The 19,021-nt window shown below is 50.6% G+C and overlaps 2 protein-coding genes across 5 annotated transcripts in view; one reads left to right on the top strand and one right to left on the bottom strand.

Annotated features, from left to right (window-relative positions):
• Nucleotides 1–16,939, top strand: part of EPHX1 (epoxide hydrolase 1) — a 33,278-nt gene extending 16,339 nt beyond the window's left edge. Inside the window, exons 3-9 of the mRNA XM_037510357.2 lie at nt 1,011–1,191; nt 10,072–10,299; nt 10,871–11,000; nt 11,529–11,737; nt 13,038–13,146; nt 15,696–15,821; nt 16,419–16,939. Coding sequence (XP_037366254.1) covers nt 1,011–1,191; nt 10,072–10,299; nt 10,871–11,000; nt 11,529–11,737; nt 13,038–13,146; nt 15,696–15,821; nt 16,419–16,620 — 1,185 coding nt within the window. The 3' untranslated portion in view covers nt 16,621–16,939. The remainder of the gene's footprint in view (nt 1–1,010; nt 1,192–10,071; nt 10,300–10,870; nt 11,001–11,528; nt 11,738–13,037; nt 13,147–15,695; nt 15,822–16,418) is intronic.
• Nucleotides 16,699–19,021, bottom strand: part of TMEM63A (transmembrane protein 63A) — a 37,854-nt gene continuing 35,531 nt past the window's right edge. For 3 of the 4 annotated variants that reach the window (XM_037510355.2, XM_037510353.2, XM_037510354.2), the window contains one exon: nt 16,699–18,349. In XM_037510355.2, the coding sequence (XP_037366252.1) occupies nt 18,182–18,349 (168 nt within the window). In that variant the 3' untranslated portion in view covers nt 16,699–18,181. The remainder of the gene's footprint in view (nt 18,350–19,021) is intronic. The other variant, XR_005125083.2, reaches the window with a different exon arrangement.

Raw genomic sequence — 19,021 nt, 5'->3', positions numbered from 1 at the left:
GCTCATAGGTGAGAAAAGGAATGTGCACAGGGAAAAATTAAAGAGATTCCTGGGGATCAATGCCATAGCAAGATAAAAAGGAGGAAGGCATTAAAAAGTAGAAACTGGGACACAACTAAAAGAAACCAGGCTGAGGCTCCCTTGGTAGGATTTGATGAGGCCTTGCTGTTTCGAACAGAGGCTGGGCACTGGGGATAACTCCTGCAGGAGTCTAAGCTTTCTGAAATCTGTTTGGAGGTGATGGAAGTGCTTGGGAGGAAGCCCTGGAAAGAGTAACACTTAAGAGACCCTGGGGGCCATCTTGAACTTGCCCTAGGCAGGGCCTGATGCGCACCCACTACACCTGTGTCCTCTCTCCTGGCCATTAATTCTCATCCCAGCTGAGTTGCATTGTGTCATTCAGTGTTGTGTATCAGTCACAGCCTGTGAGACAGATCTGGCCCACGGCCTGATTTTGTACAACCACCCCGCTAAGAATAACTTTTACGTCTTTAAATGGTTAGAAAAAAAAAAGTAAAAATACTTTTGTGACATGAAAATTAGATGATGTTCAAACTTGTGTCCATAAATCAGGCTTTACTGGAACACAGCCACACCCTTCGACCACACTTGTCTATGGCTGCTTCCACCCTCCAAAGACAGAGCAGAGTAGCTGCAGCTCAAAAAGCCTCAAATATTTACTCTCTGACCTTTTCCCAAAAGAAGGTTGCCACTTTTAAGGTAAATTAAAGCTGCTTGTTGTTAAGACGTGTTATTAAACGAAAGATGAGAAGTAAACCGAAGTCGAAAGTGAAGAACACCTGTGCTCTGGGACCAGCCACCTGGTGGGAAGCCTGGGGAACAAGGAGATTTTTTCTGGGATAAACCTGACCCCTACAGCGCCAGTCTGCCCCCTCACTCCCTCAGGGGAAGCTTTGCTATAGCGCAGTGTCTTCTGGTCTCAGGTTGCTCTGGCTTCTGGGAACCAACTCTCTTGTGCTCCTCTCCTTGGGTCCTGCGTGTTGCTCTAGGACTTACACCAGAGGCTGGAGAAGGCCCGCTTCGCCTCACCTTTGGAGGACTGCCGTTTCCACTATGGTTTCAACATTAACTACCTGAAGAAAGTCGTCTCCTACTGGCGGAATGAATTTGACTGGAGGAAGCAGGTGCAGATTCTCAACAGATACCCTCACTTCAAGACTAAGATTGAAGGTATGTTTAAAACAGCAACTGGAGGGGATGTATGTCACAGGAATGGCTTTCTTAGTTGCCAGGCCTGACTTAAACAAAAGTGGGGAGACACAGAATGCAGTTCTAGTGGTCATTAAAATGTATTTATAAGGTGTGACTTCAGGATGCAAAAATAACGCAAAATCCCAATAGATCCAACAGTCTGTAGAACTAGTGTACAGGCAGGAACGGGCACAGTGCAGGTTTTCTGATCCCATGCAGACCGGGTAAAGGAGGAGTCAGAGTCCTCAGTGGTTTTGCAGGTTTTTTATTGGGGTTCACCAGGCATATGGCAGGCAGGGGTGCTGGCTGGGGGGCTGGGAGGCTGGCAGGCCTCCCAGCCCCCAGCAAGTCTTCACTCTATCTGGACTCTCTGGTGTTCTTTCTGCTGCTTCTCGGCTTCTCTTTCGGCTTCTGCTGCTGCTCGCGTCCCCGTGACGCCGCCCTTAAAAGCACAGTCTTAGCTCAGCTGAATCCCATCTACCTATGCCCACACCCTACTCCAGGTGCCCGCCATCAGGCATGCATTCAGGACAAGGATCCATCATCTATCCTGATGGCGGAAGGGCAGAAAAGCCTGATATTTTCTTTACCCTACAGTCCACCCCCTCAGGGTTTTCTGCCATACAGTCTATACATATATATACAATTTTCTAAGCAAACAAACAGTGCAGCCATGGCCCACAAAAGCAAATACATCAAATAGAACAAAATACAACAGAACACAAGTCCAGGCAGGGCACCAACCTAGTGCAAAAGACAATTATTGGTACCAGCAGATGAGCCACCAAATCTGCTGCCGAAGGCACTGCTCATACGAGGGAGGGGAATCACTCACGGCATCTACTGTAACACACCAGGAGCCGTCAGGCTTCCTGGCCTTCTCCGGCTGTAGTCTAGGCTACAAGGCACACACAGCATCCACCCCCAGGATGCACTAGCTCTGGGATTGGCAATTTTATTCTGTTGGGGGTAATCGCCAACCCTCAGGGTTTCTGTCTGCAGTCGCTCCAACACTCGGCCTTCACAGCCACCCATGCGACTCGCAGACCCCTGCACTCAAGCCAACCCACTGCACAATCACATGGATTGGGGATCAAAACTCTACATTTGGCTTGGGCTCCACCCCAAGCCACGTACCCCACCCGTCCCCCAAGGACAGGTTCCTCAGCTCCTCACCCTCACTCAAGAATGAGCAGGGCATCACCCACAGGTGATTTTACGAGACTCACAGTTCTTCAGCATACTCAGGCTGCTTAACAGCCGCTTAGGGCTTCTCAACTTAGCATCAGTACCAGCTTTTGCCTTCTTAGTTGGCTTTTCTCCTCCACCTGGCTGCTGGGCATGCACAGGCTGCTTTTGGCCATCTAGGCCCACTGGCCACCCCCAGATTCCCATCTCCTGGGGTTTACAAACAAAACTGTTCCACCCCTAGGCTCCCAAAACATATCAACCTGCAAGGTCTTCTGCCTTCTGGCGGGATTGTCAGTCCTAGTCCATCAGTCCATCAGTTCAAGTCCATTGGCCTCTCCCTACGTCAGCAACGGCCTGCTGCCTCAGGGGTCATTGGCTGGTCCTTTCCGGTGTCGTTGGCTGGTCCTTTTGGGCGTCTCCTTCACGCCAGGTCTCGTCCTGTAGCTCGTGGACGTTGTCCACCTTCTGTGCCGGCATGGCACCTCCAGCGTCATCACAGGCAGTCTGTTCTCCTTAGTCCCTCCAGGTCTTCGGAGGGCTCCAATACCCGTCTGCATGGATCTTGCCGACTTACGCCAATTGTAAAGGGCCGGACTGGACGCGGAGCAGGTTTTCTGATCCCATGCAGACTGGGTAAAGGAGTCAGAGTCCTTAGTGGGTTTTTGGAGGTTTTTTATTTGGGGTTCACCAGGCATATGGCAGGCAGGGGTGCTGGCTGGGGGGCTGGGAGGCTGGCAGGCCTCCCAGCCCCCAGCAAGTCTTCACTCTATCTGGACTCTCTGGCGTTCTTTCTGCTGCTTCTCGGCTTCTCTTTCGGCTTCTACTGCTGCTCGCGTCCCCGTGACGCCGCCCTTAAAAGCACAGTCTTAGCTCAGCTGAATCCCATCTACCTATGCCCACACCCTACTCCAGGTGCCCGCCATCAGGCATGCATTCAGGACAAGGATCCATCATCTATCCTGATGGTGGAAGGGCAGAAAAGCCTGATATTTTCTTTACCCTACAACTAGACAGGAAAACATCCAAGTAATTTAAAAACCAAAGAAAGGTAGAATTCACTCGAGTGATGGAACAACCTTTGAGAGGATGGAGACAAGACTTAGACTTGGACATGGCCTTGGTCAGTTAAATCCCTGCCTGAAGTTTTGCAAAGAGTTCATGATATTGTGACTGTTCAAAGGTGTTTAGCCTGTCAAAGTGCTAAGAAAATTTTCCTGTCTGTAGCTCTACACCTCATGTCCCAACTGTGCCAGAGATTGTCACACACCTTCAACTGGGAGAGAAGCTACCCCTCAAAATTTTCTTGGGAAGGCAGCCTCAAGATCATTTGGGATAGACAAAGTTTTCTTTCTTTTTTTTATTTTTTATGCATACCAGAGCTAGGGTATAGGCCAGCTAGGGTATAGGTATAGGTGAGAGGATTTATCAGACACAAAGTAGAGAACAGAACAGGCAGATGGAATGAAGTACACTGCTGAGGGGAGCAGCAGGCGAGCCAGGAGAGGTCTGCCTCACCATGTGGGTTTCTCCCTGGCCGGCCAGGGATTGAACTCATGCTGCAGAAGGTGCATTTTTTTAACTCCATAAAGATTTAGAATCAAATGTGGACATAGGTAAGAAAACGAAACTCATGCTATTAATTTTTAAATTTTCATTTTTATTTATTTATTATTTATGTTATTGCATAACATAAAACCGGCCATTTTAACATTGCTACACAGCAGCTGTCTGTCCGTAGAACTTTTTTTATCTTGCAGAACTGAAACTCTGTACCCGGTAAACAATAATTGCCCATACCCTTACCTCCCTAGCCATGGAAACCACCTTCTATTTCCTGTGTCTATAAATTTATGTATGAATTCTGTACCTAAGTACCTCCTATGAGTGGAATCTACAGTATTTGCCCTTTTGTGACTGGCTTATCTCACTTAGTATCATGTTCCCCAGTTTTTTCTGTGGTGTAGCATGTGTCAGAATTTCCTTTCTTTTTGAAGTTGAGTAATAGTCTATTGTGTGGATTTAGTGCATTCTGTTTATCCATTCATCTGTCAGTGGACACTGGTGTTACCTCCCCCATGGAGCAATTGCAAATACTGTTGCCATGAACACAATTGTACAAATATCTGTTCAGGGGCTGCTTTCTGTCCTTTGAGATACGTACCCAGAAGTGGAATTGCTGGGTCAAATAATAATTCTATGTTGAAGTAAATTATTAAGGAACTATCTTACTGCTTCAAGAGCGGAAAGATACAGCCTGCCGGCAGCGTCTAGAGTCCCCATGTCTGTGTCCTTGCCAGTGTATATTATAGTCTCTTTGTTGTTATAATCGCCAACGTAATGAGTGTGAAGTATTATCCCATTGTGGTTTTGAGTTGCATTTTTCTAACGATTAATGACATTGAGCAAAGTCTTTTCATGTGCTCATTGCCTATTTGTTTATCTCCTTTGGAGAAATGTCTATTCATGTCCATTTTTGAATTGAGTTATTTGGTTTTGTTGCTGTTTGTTTTAGGAGTTCTCTTTATATCCTGAATATTAATCCCTTATGTGATAATATAATTTGCAAGCATTTCCTTCCAATCTGGGGTTGCCATACTATTAAATTTTCATGTTGAGGAAATTGTGCATGTTTAGAATTTTAAATGGTTGTGATGTTTGAGCAAATTTGGCCTTTTCAAGTAACAGACAAAATTTTTGTGATCTGCTTTAAAAAGTGTGGGGATTTAGACCTGTGACTTTATATGGGAGTCTTACTGAGCTTTTATTAGTATTTGTAAGATTTAAGTCTCACCATATATATAAATTTAATTTATTAAAATTCTAAGAATTACTTAAAGAATGTGGAAGACATATTAGTCAGATCCATTAAGTTCTTAAAAAGAAAATTGAAGTTATACAATGTCTAGAGGAATATCAAGCAAGTTTAGAAAGGCAACCACCCATTAATCAAAGGTCCCTGGAGAATGACTGTCAGCATTTGCTAGATTAATATATAGAATAAGATTTATATACTGAATGTCACTGCTTAATGAAAAACTAGATTTTTCAATTTGTAACTTTAGATTGGAGAATAATTTTAAAAACCAAAGTCATCTCTGAGTATTCTCTTTTGCACATGAAAACTACACTCAAGGTCACTAGAAAACTCTCAGGGACAGTGTAGATGGCAGACCTTGGCACGGTGGTTGGGATGTTCCCTCGTGCTTGTTCTGTGATAAGGGGATCACAACTCCACTGCAGGGGTGGGCATGAGGATGACGTGATAGGGTGGGGAGAAGCTCTGCCCTGGAGAAGCCTGGTCAGCAAGCGTCCTTCCTCCAAGCATGAGGAGGTTGGGTCTGGGCAGAACAGTGAGAGAAAAGACAGGTAGGATTCAGTGTCCTGGGGCAGGAGCCCTTGTTGGAGCTAAGCCAGGAGTACACAACAACAGTTCTGGAATGATTTTTTGAGTCAGACTTGCATCCTCACCAGTGTTGCTATACCCGTTAGAGGACTTTAATGTCTTCTGCCATTATTCTAAAAGAGAATCTAAACTACTTTGTCTAAGCCAGAGCACATACAGATCCTTGTAGTACAGTTGACCCTTGTACAACTACAAGGGTTCATCTACATGTGGATATTTTTCAATAAATCCAGTCACCTCTCCGTATCCACCCCAGATGTCAGTTGGTTGAATCCATGGACGTAGAACCTGCAGATGCGAAGGGCCAGTTATAAGGGACTTGAGCATCCGCCGATTTTGGTATACTAGGGGGGGACCCTGAATCTAAGGGATGACTGTAGATAAGCTTTTGGGGAGCAAAAGTTACATGTGGATTTTCTACTGCACGTGGGGAAGGGGTGTCACTGTCCCTAACCCCTCATTGTTCACAGTTAACGATAATTCCAAAGGTTGTCATTTGGATCTCTGGTGCCAAATTTCGGCTTCCCTGGGTTGACTCAGACCCCTCTGTTGCCCCAACTTTTCAATGTCCATCCAGCATGTATTGACAAGGCATCTCCTGTACCTAGGCATTCTGTTAGGGCTGAGGAAACATAGTCGAAGGGCAGGGACCCTGCTTCCTGGTACATGGGCCACCAGAGTGTGAGGGAAGGCTTCCTAGAGGCGGTGACAGTCTAAGCTGAGATTCAAAGGATGAATAGGAGCTTACCAGATGAGTGGGGAAGATGACCCAGGAAGAAGAAACAGCATGTTCAAAAACCCACAGACAGGAAGTACTTTAATGACTGTTCCCTCCTAGAGGCTGCAAGCTTGGAAAGCTTTACCCCTCTGGACCACTTCAGGGTTCCTCGGGACATCACAGGATGTTTATAGCAGAAAGCCTCTCCAGGGTACGAGTGCCCCAAAGGGAGCAATTTCAGGGACAGCAGCACGCTGTGACCAAACCCACGTGTGGTTCAGTTATTTCCCCAGGCTGGCACCTAGCCTTGGCCAGATATTACAGTGTGCTCAGCTCCAAAAAGGCGGCGCTGTCTACCTCAGTCTGAGGCCTAGAAAGCCTTCAACGTGTCTCTGCAGGTTGTTCAAGAAAACCTCCCTCCTCTCTCTCTATTTGCTGCCATCCTCCTCCACATTTGACCCTTTTCAAAGTCCTCTCTGCCTCTGTTCTGACTGACCACTGTGCTCTGGGCTGCTCAAGCCTCCAATGTTTTGTCCCAGACCCTACCAGCCTCATGGTTTAGCCTCCCTGCCCCTTTCACTTCTTGTTCTGTGAGAACCTTCTGGTTTTAGCCTATGTCCTGGCCTCCCACCATAGAAGAACAGTCTGTAATTTCAGAGAGTGAGAATGTGCAGGGGCTTCAGAGGCCTCCAGGGGAGTCCACCCCATCACTCCAGAGAGGAGGGCATTGCCTAAGTCACAGGGACGTGGACAGCCAACTCCTGACTTGCAGCCTGTCCCTTTTCCCCCCACCTTTGGCTCAGGCCCCAGCCTGTGACACCTCCTACTGGCCAGGCCCGGTGTGCTGCCTTCTGAGGCTTGAATTCTGGCTCCTGGATTCTTTTTTTTTTTTTTTATAGAGGCATGTTTTTCATTTATTTATTTATTTGTTTGTTTGTTTGTTTTGTTTATACAAGCACTGGGTACAGTCAGAAGCGCGGGAGGGTGAGAGAATTCACCAGAGCCAGAGCGGGGAGCAGAGCAGGCAGAAGGACCGAAGTACACTGCTGAGGGGAGCAGCGGGCGGCAAGAGAGGTCTGCGCGCCATGTTGGGCGGCAGGAGAGGTCTGCGCGCCATGTGGGACCCTCCTCCGGTGGCCGGGGAGCAGCCGGGGATCGAACCGGCGCTGCAGAGGCTGCAGGCAGCTTCGCAACCCAGCGCTCAACCACTGCACCACCGGGGAGGCCCCTGGCTCCTGGATTCTGACCCCGCAGCCCAATGCCCAGTGCAGCGGCACCACAGACCTTCAGGAAAACAGGGAGAACATGTCCTTCTCAAAGAAAAGGGGCCTAGTGTAAACTATGAGGCCTGGGTTTTAATTTTTTTCTTAATTTTTAAAATTCAGAGACTACAGGATACACTGTGAAAAGGAAGTCTCCCTCTCTGCCCTGCCCGCAGCCCCCAGTTTCCACCTCAGGGCAGTTTCTGCTTCTTTTCTCTATAATTCCAGGGATAGCCCGTGCACACACAAGCACACATGTATATGTGTGGCTTTTGAGTGACTTTTTTTTAATTTTAAACTCAAATAATGTGATATAATTTGAATTAAAAATAATTTTACATCATGCAGTATGTTCCAAAGGAAACAAGATTACCTACTAAAATAAACTTCAGAATAGAAGTAAATTTAGCAACCTAGAAGGACACCCAGGATATATTGTTAAATGGAAAAAATAAGGTTCCAAAATAGACTGTATGCAGGGTTCTATTTTTGTTAAAAGAAAGTTATGTTCCCTAAGTATTTTTTTAAAAAGTATGAACTGTCACAGCCACCAGGGCTCTGAGGAGTCATGACAACTAAATGTCATGTGGTGTCCTGGATGGAATCCTGGAACAGAAAAGAGACATTAGCTAAAAACTGAATAACAGTCCACTGTCTGTAGATTCCGGTATCACTCAACATAACGCAACGTGGATGAATCTCAAAAACATGATGCTCAGTAAAATAAACCAGTCACAGAAGACAAATACCACACGATTCCACTTATATGAGTAAACACACATTATTTATGTAATGAATTGACAGCAGACCTGGACATCGGCTAAGCCACCTGTGCACTCCAGCCCCAGTAGAGGACTCTGCATGTGGCCCCAGCTCTGGCTATGTTTGCTGCAAACACCCAGGCTGCCTCCCTGCCACTCGCCTGGCAAGGGGCCGCTTTCCAAGGGACCCTGATGGGGCCTGGAATCCATTCACTGCCTCTGGCAAGTATGGCATTTCATACCTTAAAGTATTTTTCTATTTGGGCCTCCCTGGTGGCACAGGGGTTAAAGTCTCAGCACTATCAAGCTATCGCCAGCCACTGTGGTGCCAGCCACTGCAGCGCCAGCCACTGTGACATGAGATTGGTTCCCAGCCAGGGAGCTGACCCACATGGCACAGCAGACCTCTCCTGTCTCACCCCCTGCTCCCCTCAGCAGTGTGTTTCAGTGGATCTGCCTGTTCTGCTCCCCACTCTGTCTTTAGTGGGTCCTCTCTCTCCCCACACACCTCTGGCCTACACCCAGTTCTTATATGCATAAATAAATAAAAAAAACTATAAAAATATATTTTTCTACTTTAAAAAGTTATATATTAATATGTGTCCATCGTAGTAAAATTAGAAATTTCATAGAACTCAAAAAAGAAAATAATTCACTTGAGATTCTACTGCTCAGAGAGAATGCCTTTTTACATTTTTGTAGTTTATCCTTCCAGAATTCATTCATGTACACACATTATAAATACAGTTGCGCATCACTTAAGGAAGGGGATCCATTTCCAGAAATGTTTTGTTAGGCAGGTCGCTGTTGTGTGAATATCAGAGTGTAATTCACAAACCTAACTGGTCTAACCTGCGACTTACCAAGGCCACCGTCACGCATGTTGTGTGTCATTAACCACTAAGTCATGGTAGGCTGTGCATGCACATGTGTGACAGGTTATGGATCATTCAATGGATATGGCTTGTGATCACCTTTACCCCTTAACAGCATTTTCTGTGTTAAACAAATCTACACTGTCATTTTAATGACCGTATCCGTATTCCAGTATACCGCTAAACTGTAGTCTACTTCATTCTCTATTGCTGGATATATGTGGTTTCTCTGTGCCTCCTCCACCCCAATTTTTGAATTATTAAGCAAGTATTTGTTGATCCACACCATGATCCAGGGGCTGTTCTGGGATCTGGGAATGCATCAGTGCTTGAACAGCCCTGGCCTCTTAACGCACCTTCTAACGTAAGAAGGGGGTAATAACAGCCTCCTTTACAGGTGGCCACGAAGGGCACCACGTAGCTGGGCACGGTGTAAGTGCTCTGCTGGTGCTGGCTGTCATCATCACTGTGACTGCTACCCTGGGGAGGGAGAGCCCAGATATGGATGAGGGTGGCAGTACCACTGTTTGTGCTGCAGAGGGCGCCAAGCCTGCCCCATACCCTGCCTGCTGAAGTTGGGAATTGCAGCTTACCAATGGGAACGGGGAGGGGGGACTCCTCTCACCCTGACTATGCTCTGTCCCCCCAGGCCTGGACATCCACTTCATCCACGTGAAGCCCCCCCAGCCACCCTCTGGCTGTACCCCAAAACCCTTGCTGATGGTACATGGCTGGCCAGGCTCCTTCTTCGAGTTCTATAAGATAATCCCGTTCCTGACGGACCCCAAGAACCACGGCCTAAGTGAGGATCATGTGTTTGAGGTCATCTGCCCTTCCATTCCCGGCTATGGCTTCTCAGAGGCATCCTCCAAGAAAGGTATGAGGGGTTACTGGGGGCTGTGTTTCCCACCAGGTTCTTCCCAGGATGAGGCAGGAAGTTGCTGGGACCACCTCCTCCAGAACCCGAGGAGCCTGGGAAAGCAGAGACCTGAAACAGAGGGAAGAGAAGTGAGGGGGTTATTTTTATTATGCAAGAGGATCTATATAGGACCCTAGATCTCTAGATCTTGTCAGGATCTAGAGAGTGTGGAGAGCAAAGTCCCAGGTGGAGCAACAGTCATGACTTGCCATTGTTGGCTCAGGAACCTGGACCCTTGTGTCTTCAGGAGCTCCCCACTTGGGCAGGTCCACATCTGGTCAGCCGGGCTGACCAAGGTCTACAGACCCACAGGACCTTAGCAGGGCTGGCCTGAGCCAGCCTCGCAGCCTGGCCATCCACTCGCTATCCCCTTCCAGCAAGGTAGGCACCAAGCATAGCTCCTCTGGGCCGCAGGATTCCTTTCACCTTTATGCGCTGCTCTTACCTCTTTGGGGCGGGGCGGCATGAGAACTTTCATAGGACATGGAGGAATGCCCCAAATGCTCTTCTCTGTTCCCTTCACAACTAGGTTTTGACTCGGTGGCCACTGCCAGAATCTTTTATAAGCTGATGCTGCGTCTGGGCTTCCAGGAATTCTATGTTCAAGGCGGGGACTGGGGGTCCTTGGTCTGCACCAACATGGCCCAGCTGGTGCCCAGGTGAGGGTGCCTTTCCCTGTGTGCACATGTGTGTGTGTGGGGGGGGGATGGGGATCCTATATGGGCAAAGTGTCTGAGGCTTGGCGCACCCTCTTGTCAGGGGTCACCTGGGCAGGATGCTTACAGTACCAGGAGAGGGGCGGGAGGACCCCCTGTAACTTGCATCAGGGACACTTTGACACAATCCTCCTTCCACTCCCTGTCATAGGATTGGTGACTCTGACCTGGGTGCCCAGGCAGAGAGGGCCGGTTGGAAGAGGTAGAGATTAGGGAGCAGATCTTTCTGATGAGCCAAAGCCTGAGAGAGACCTGACTGGAACTTTCCAGAAACTTTGTATTTTCCCCCCAACCACTTCTTCCATCTTAATGTGGCCACACCACAGGGGGAAGGAGACTGGTAGTGCTGCTCAGCCCTGTGGCCTGCTCGTCATCCCTCCGCCATGTCTTCCCTCCCCTTGTTCATCTCTTCCCGCCCCCTGCTTCCTTGACACCAGCCCAGCCTCACCTGGCCTCTCTCTCTGCCCTCAGGCACGTGAAAGGCGTGCACTTGAACATGGCTTTCGTTTCAAGAAATGTCCACCTCCTGTTCCTTCCTTTGACACGGCATTTCCCAGGATTTTTTGGCTATACCCCGAGAGATATGGAGCTGATATCCCCCCTCAAGGAGAAGATTTTCTACAGCATAATGAGGGAAAGTGGGTACATGCATATCCAGTCCACCAAGCCGGACACTGTGGGTAAGCACTGAGGGCAACCCAGCTCGGTTGGCCTTCTCCATGGGGGGTTTCAGGAGGGGGAGGGACACCCATTCCATCCCAGCCAGGGGTAAGCCTCACTGAGACCCAGGAACTATGCTCACAGCGTGGGGACCTCTTATAAGGAACTTGGAGCTCGTCCACCCCTTAAATTACATTTCTCCCTAGAAGTGAGTCCATGCAGTGTCATCAAATAGCCTCCACTTAGCCAGTCCAGTCTCCAGAGTGACTTTGAGTCCTCCATCCCTGAGCCCGAGTCCTACAGGAGGAAGCAGAGGGACAGAGAGGAAGCCTTGGGTTTGGCAGCTCTGTAACTGTGGGGTAGGGTAGAGGTGCTCCAGGGAGACCCCCCACACACAGTGAGGGAGATCCTAACAACCACTTCTGCCACCAGGGGCCTGTTAAAGGAGACTTAAAAAAAATCCAAAAAAAGATAAAATCATACATCTATAAAGTGAATTCTTAGACACACGTCAGAGATTTTATTTAGCTCAATTAATAAAGGAACCAGTAAAATATAAAATCAAAGGCAAGTAGGAACACTAAAATTAATTTTTTAATAGATGGAAAACTTGTCAAGATTCACTGAGTGATAATTAAATCTTCAATGAAGAGTGAATTTTTTTCTTTGTTTCATTGATATAATTGACCTAAGCACTAAGTTAAAGGTGTCCAACTTGATATATTGACTTACATATATTGTGAAATGATGATCACAATAAGTTTAGTTAATAGCCATCATCTCAGGGGCCTCCCCGGTGGCGCAGCGGTTGAGCGCTGGGTTGCGAAGCTACCCGCGGCCTCTGCGGCGCCAGTTCGATCCCCGGCTGCTCCCCGGCCACCGGAGGAGGGTCCCACATGGTGTGCAGACCTCTCCTGCCGCCCGCTGCTCCCCTCAGCAGTGTACTTCGGTCCTTCTGCCTGCTCTGCTCCCCGCTCTGGCTCTGGTGAATTCTCTCTCCCTCCCGCGCTTCTGACTGTACCCAGTGCATGTATAAACAAAACAAACAAACAAACAAACAAATAAATAAGACATGCCTCTAGAAAATTAAAAAAAAAAAAAAGAATTGTTGATTTAAAAAAAAAAAATAGCCATCATCTCACATAGATGGGGGGCAGTTTCCTTGTGACAGGAACTCTTAGGACTTACTCTTTGTTCAAAGTTGATTTACTTCTCTAAAAACAAGAATCTTTTGCACCACTACCAGTTTTCTACAGTTCACAGAGCTACAGACAGCTCTCAGACAAGAGGGCTGAATCTCCCCTTGCTTCTTGCCTGCAGGCTGTGGTCTGAATGACTCTCCTGTGGGACTGGCTGCCTATATTCTAGAGAAGTTTTCCACCTGGACCAACCAGGAGTTCCGCGATCTGGAAGACGGGGGCCTGGAGAGGTGAGCCTGTTCCTCTCCCTGCTGTCAGCCGCCTTTTCTCCACCCTTTTCTCTGCTTGTTTCATCTGTTGGGATGGTCAGTAAGTTCTCTCTATTGTTGGAAGACTCCCAAGTCCTCACCCTGTGACCGGTGCCGCCCCAATTTCAGGATGAGGAAGCTGAGGCACAGAGAAGCATAATGACTTGCTCTGAGCTTCACAGAGGAGCAGTCATAAGTAGGACGCAGTCTCGCTTTGCTAAACAGCCCCCTCCTGGGGCCGAGGAGTCCAGAGGGCAGTCAGTCAGTACCCTTTATTGCAAAGAGGGAGCAACAACCAAGTCCTCTCTCTCCTAAACCTTTGAAGAACCTAGCATCATGGCCTATGACTTTATGCTCTATGGAAGCTGATCCTGAAGGGTGAGTGCAGAAAGTTTGGGGGGCTTGGAGGCTGTAGCCTCTGCTATGCATGACGCCCGGGTCTTTGGCCTGACTCAGGCTTCATCAAGCTCAGCCTCGACCCACCTTCTCCAGGGCCTATCCTTTTCTTTATTCCTTCAGAAACACACGTAACAGCAGATACAGCACTAGGGCGAGGAGTGGAGTGAGATGGGACTGGTGCCCGCCTTGGGGACAGGCACTTTGGCTAGGCTGCTGTAGCCCCAGCATCTAGGACAGCGCCAGACAGATAGTCAGCACCCAGTGAACACTTGTCAGATGAATGAGCACTAAAGACACAGTGCAAAGGATTGTGGGAGTCCAGAGAAAGAAGGATTCACTTTATCTGAGTAGGAAGGGGAAATGACTGGGAAGATCTATTTGATTGGGGCCTTGAAAAATGAGTAGGAGTTGGCAGTGTGGACAAGAGTGGAATTTAGAGTGTATGCACGTGTCTGTGCTTGCATTTGGATATGGGCACATGTGCACACAAGTGTGTATGTGCATGTGTGCAAGTGCTCGTGTGTGCTGAGCTCCTTTTTATCACTGATGTGTTGAGTGGGAGACAGTGGCAGGATGTGCAGGTGGAGACCCCCACTTAGTACCTGAACTCACAGATCTGGAGCTTAGGTGAGAAGGTTGGGGGGGTCTGGTGGAAATGATGTCTTCGTGCTCTCAGTGAAATCAGTAGTTGGAGCCACAGGGGTGAGTCTCCTTAGACATGGCATAGGCAGCAGCCTGCAGGGGTGCTGGGAGAGGCCCCTGTGGGGCAGCAGCATGCAGGGGTGAAGAGGCATGGGAGAGAAGTAGGGGCAGGAGAGGAGGCAGGAGCATGGAGGGGAGAGAGGGCTCACATTTGACACTGAGGCTATGGGCAGTAGAGGGAGGAGGTGACAGGCAGATGGGAGGAGTCAGAGTCCAGGACAAAGATGCACCAACTTTTCTCAGTCAGAAAAACCTAGAATCAAGCAGGGAAGGGCTGTGGGGGGCTGCTGCTCCATGGCCTTGGGCTTCTCAGAGGACAGCTGGGAAGGCAGGAGGTTGTGGGTAGGTGAGGTGGAGAGATGGGTTATAACACATCATTGGCAGTGCTGGAGTCCCCTTGGGTCCGTGGATATTCGCTTGGGTCTGGGGTGGCAGAAGGCCACAGGGTGAGTGCCAAGGAAGTGAGAGGGACAGGATGTGCTGCTAGAAAGTCTAGGGTACAGAGGGGAGCAGCACTAGAGGCTGGTGGGTGGAAGACAGGGTTGGGGAGAGCAGCAGGGCAAAAGCAGAGGCCAGAAGGCATATCCAGTGGACCCCAGCAATGAAGTGGACAGAGGGAGAGGCCATGGTGGACTCCAAGAGGCTGTGGACACTGGGTAGGGTGAGGGAGTCCAGCACTGGACAGGAGCCCATGGGGCAGGCAGGACCAGGAGAATGTGGGACTTCTGCACAGACCATGCGCTCCAAAAAAGAGCGCCTCCTGGCTCATGGGGCCCTTCAACTGAAGTCCACCTGCTCACATTTCCCAGACTGCAGGGGAAGTGCAGAACCCCATGCTGAAAGGGGGTCTCTCCTGGGATGACACAGGTTTGACAGGCTCAACCTGGGCAAGCTGCTGGCTGGTCAATAAAAATTCCCCCGGAGCTCTTGGCCCTGCTCTGCTTCCTCTGGGGCCTGACTGGGCCCGGTCTGGGGGTCTGAAGCCTGCCTGGGGACTGGGTCCTACTTAGGCTGGGCAGGGCTGAGCCCATCTGAGCTGATCCAGGGATGGCCTATATTAAGGACCCAGGATCGGGCACCCACCTGTGAGCAGGGTAGACACCTGGTAGTGACCCTTGGGTTCAGCTGACCTGGCCTGCTCCTTTCCACCTGAGCTGAACATCTAGGGGCACATGGGGAGGGGTGGCTGACACTACCCAGGATGGCAGTGAGAGCCAGCAGAGCCTGCTTCTCCTCAGCAGGATTCTGTTCCTCATTATGAAGCTGGCACCTCAGGCAGAGCCAGCTTGGCCTGAGGAACATACCTCTGAGTATCCCTGAGGTCTGAGGAGGGAACAAGCTGGACCCAGAGACTGGCATACGCTCACAGCTCTTGTCGAGCTGCACCTGGCACTGAGTTGAGGGTGGGCCTTCTGTTTCTGCTTTTCCAGGAAGTTCTCTCTGGATGATCTGCTGACTAACATCATGCTCTACTGGACAACAGGCAGCATTACCTCCTCCCAGCGCTACTACAAGGAGAATATGGGGCAGAACATAATGACACAGAAGCATCAAGTGTAAGCCTGGCTGAGTGGGGTCTCTTGGCAGGGCCTCCATGGCAGGGAGCAAAGGGATTCCTGAGCTTGAGGAAGGGCATCTGATGACCAGAGCAGCACAGCCTGGCCTTGAGGGTGCAGAGGGTGTCTGGGATGAGGATGCCATTTAAAGATTGGGATGTTCAGAGAAATCCTGGTGCCTCTGGAATTAAGTCAGAGGAAACACCAGCCTGGCCCCACGTGCCCCTCAGATCTTCCCCCTCACAAGGGTGCTGGCTGGATGGTTCTGGGGCCTGCCCAGTGCCATTTCCTAATTTCATATGGTGACCAGGTAGCAGTAAAGGGGAAGGGAAGCCAGGTGGGCAGGTAGAGCCTGTCCTGTCCCACTCTCACCCCTGTTCTTCACCTGACAGGACATGCGTACTCTGGTCTTCCTGAGCAGAGGGCCCTTAGTGGGTTGGAATTGAGGGGTGGTTAAAGCCCTAGGTCTGCCCTTTATGTCTCCATGTGGATGGGCAGGCTGACCCTCCCCTGAGTCCCCGCACTCCCTGCTGTAAGGGAGTGAGTGGTCAGGTTATAGCCTCACCCCGCCCCCCATTGGGGTCTCTGTTCTTCCAGGATGAAGGTCTATGTGCCCACCGGCTATTCTGCCTTCCCTTGTGAGCTATTACATAGCCCAGAAAAGTGGGTGAAGGTCAAGTTCCCAAAACTCATCTCCTATTCCTACATGGCCCGTGGGGGCCACTTTGCTGCCTTTGAGGAGCCGGAGCTGCTCGCCAGGGACATCCGCAAGTTCGTGGAGCTGCGGGAGCGGCAGTGATTTGGCGGGGACTGTTGTCTCAGAGTCAGCCAGGCCCCTGCGTGGCAGACCCCCTCGCTGGCCCCTGCCCTTTTACCTGCAGGCCCCACTTCCCAGTGCCCTCAGTGTGAGAGGAGGGCTGGCAGGGGGCAGCCTTCCAGTCTTCTCTCGGTGAAGATGCCCCTTTTCTAAGAAACAAGTTTGCATTCATCCCTGACCCATGTGGGAACCTCATGCTTGCCCTCTCCATGCACCCCTGCTCCCCACCACATACACACAGGTGTTAAACAACATGGCTTTGATGATAAATGACTTTACTTGTAAGAGCGGCTGGAGCTGGTGACTTGCGCGTGACCAACCCCACACGGGGTTCCCCTTTCAGCAGCGCTGGCAGGTCTGCATCTGGGGAGAGGGTCCCAGTTGACCCTCACTGAGAAAGGCAGAACAAGCCCATCAGGGGTACCAGGATGCCCCTCTACCCATCCCAGTGCCTAGTGGGGGATGAGGGTTGAGGGTGGGTAGCTCATAACCAAGTCCTTGATACTAAGTAACTGCTGGGGGCACCGGCTGCAGAGCAGGCCCAAGACTATGCTGCCCTGTGGGACTAAGGTGGCTCTGCTCACTCTCCCTCATCTCCCCTCTCCTCCCCCTAGTGCCCTTGGGGCCCCTGGAGGCGGTGATGAGAGCCCAAAGTTGCATCCTAGCCCCAGGATCTCACAGGGAGAGAAAAGGGGAGAGAGTGGCCAGTCCTCCCAGCAGGGCCACAGCTCCGTGGCCACGCATAGCCCTGCAGCAGGCCCAGACACACCTCTCCTGTGCCCCGCCACACTTCTCCCCAAGCACCGCCACCTCTCCTCCTGGAGGAAGCAGACAGGGGACTACAGCTGGAGACTGAGCCCCCTAAACTGCCCTGAAGAGGTGGGGGAGGCAGGACTGAATGGGCACTTCCTAGTGGTCCTCGCTGTCCCTGCCTGCTGCAGGGTCACCGTGACCCAGACACTGGCTGGCCACACAGAACCATAATGGGACAGTTGGGGTGTGTGCACTCGCCAGGCCTACCTACTCCCGTAGCTCCCTCCTGTGCCGGGGTTGGGGTGAGTGGCATCTTGCACAGAGGGGAAGCTGGAATAAGCCTGGGCTGTCGTGGTCTGCTGCGGGCTCTGGTTGTGTGTGGCAGGTGGTGGCCAGAGGGACAAGGTCTTCCACGCATTACACTCTCCTGTTAACCTGAGCCAGTCACCACAGCTCGTAAGTCTGGAGGTTGACAATTCCAACACCTGACCCAGCTACAGGGCGGGAAGCTTGTGCAGAAGGGAACTGGAAAGGAGCAGGACCTCAGCCCAAGCAAGTAAGAGTACAGAGCCTCGAGCTGCCCTCCCCTACTCTCTCCCTGACCGGAACAGACACCACCCGGAGGCACTCCCTCCCGCCCCCTCAGCCAGCAGCAGCGACCCTCCTCCCGGTTCCACCTTTCCAGAGCACTTAAAGCTGGCAGACAGTCCTGTACTCGGTCGGGGTGAAAGTCAAGTCGCTTCTTCACCCATGACTCTGCACCTCTGGTGCAGCCCACAGCTCGCCACCTTCAGGCCTCCTGGTAGGCAGCTGCCACACTGTCTGCAGGGCTCTGGGCCAGGTGCTGCCCTGAGAGGGTCCCGCTGATGTTGTGGATGGCACCGTAGGTCTGCTGCTGCTGGGGGGACAGGGCTGTTTTCTCTGAGGCCAAGCCGTTCAGAATCCGGGGCACGTAGGGCTGCAGGCAAATAGGGGCATGAGTGCTTAGGTGGGGTGGGCGTGAGATTCCAGACCCCATTTCTCCCCACTGCCCCTCGCGCCGCCCTGCAGGAGGACATAAACAACGCTTTTAAAGGACACATAAAGAAAAACAGCATCGACTTAGGACAGCAGGACTCTAAATCTGCCAGCTGCAGACCGTCCTAGCAGCCAGAGCTACCAGGAAGATACAGAAGACACAACCAGTCATGTAATTCTCAGGATCGTAGAGGAAGCATGCCTATTTCTCAGAGGAAACAAAGCTTCCTGGTGCAGGGAAGTTCTCACTCTCTTTAAGAAACCAATCTGTCTGCACAGAACAGGCTTAGGATGCTATTGTGGAGTTCTGGAAAGCTGAAGGAATCTGTCCATCCCAGGCTTCAGCTGCCAACTCCAGGAGGAGCCCTGTTCTCTTCATCAGACCCAGGCAGAGAAAGAGGGTTTCTATCACCCACGGGCCCTGCCTCTTCCCTGGTCTGCAGGCACACCCATAGGTGTCTGGATAATGAATCTGAGAACCTTCTCCTGGCAGCTGGTTAACGACAGATACTGACAGTGCTTGACACCTGGGAGGCAGCCACTGACAGACACTGCTACTGAGGACCCCTCCCTCCCTCCCTCCCTCCCAAGGAAGGCTAGTGGTCACAGCTGT

Source organism: Talpa occidentalis, unplaced genomic scaffold (genome assembly GCF_014898055.3).
Source record: "Talpa occidentalis isolate TD23 unplaced genomic scaffold, MPIMG_talOcc4v2.1 talOcc4.14, whole genome shotgun sequence".
In the NCBI taxonomy this organism is placed as follows: domain Eukaryota; kingdom Metazoa; phylum Chordata; class Mammalia; order Eulipotyphla; family Talpidae; genus Talpa; species Talpa occidentalis.
This window is presented reverse-complemented; position numbering and strand designations above follow the sequence as displayed.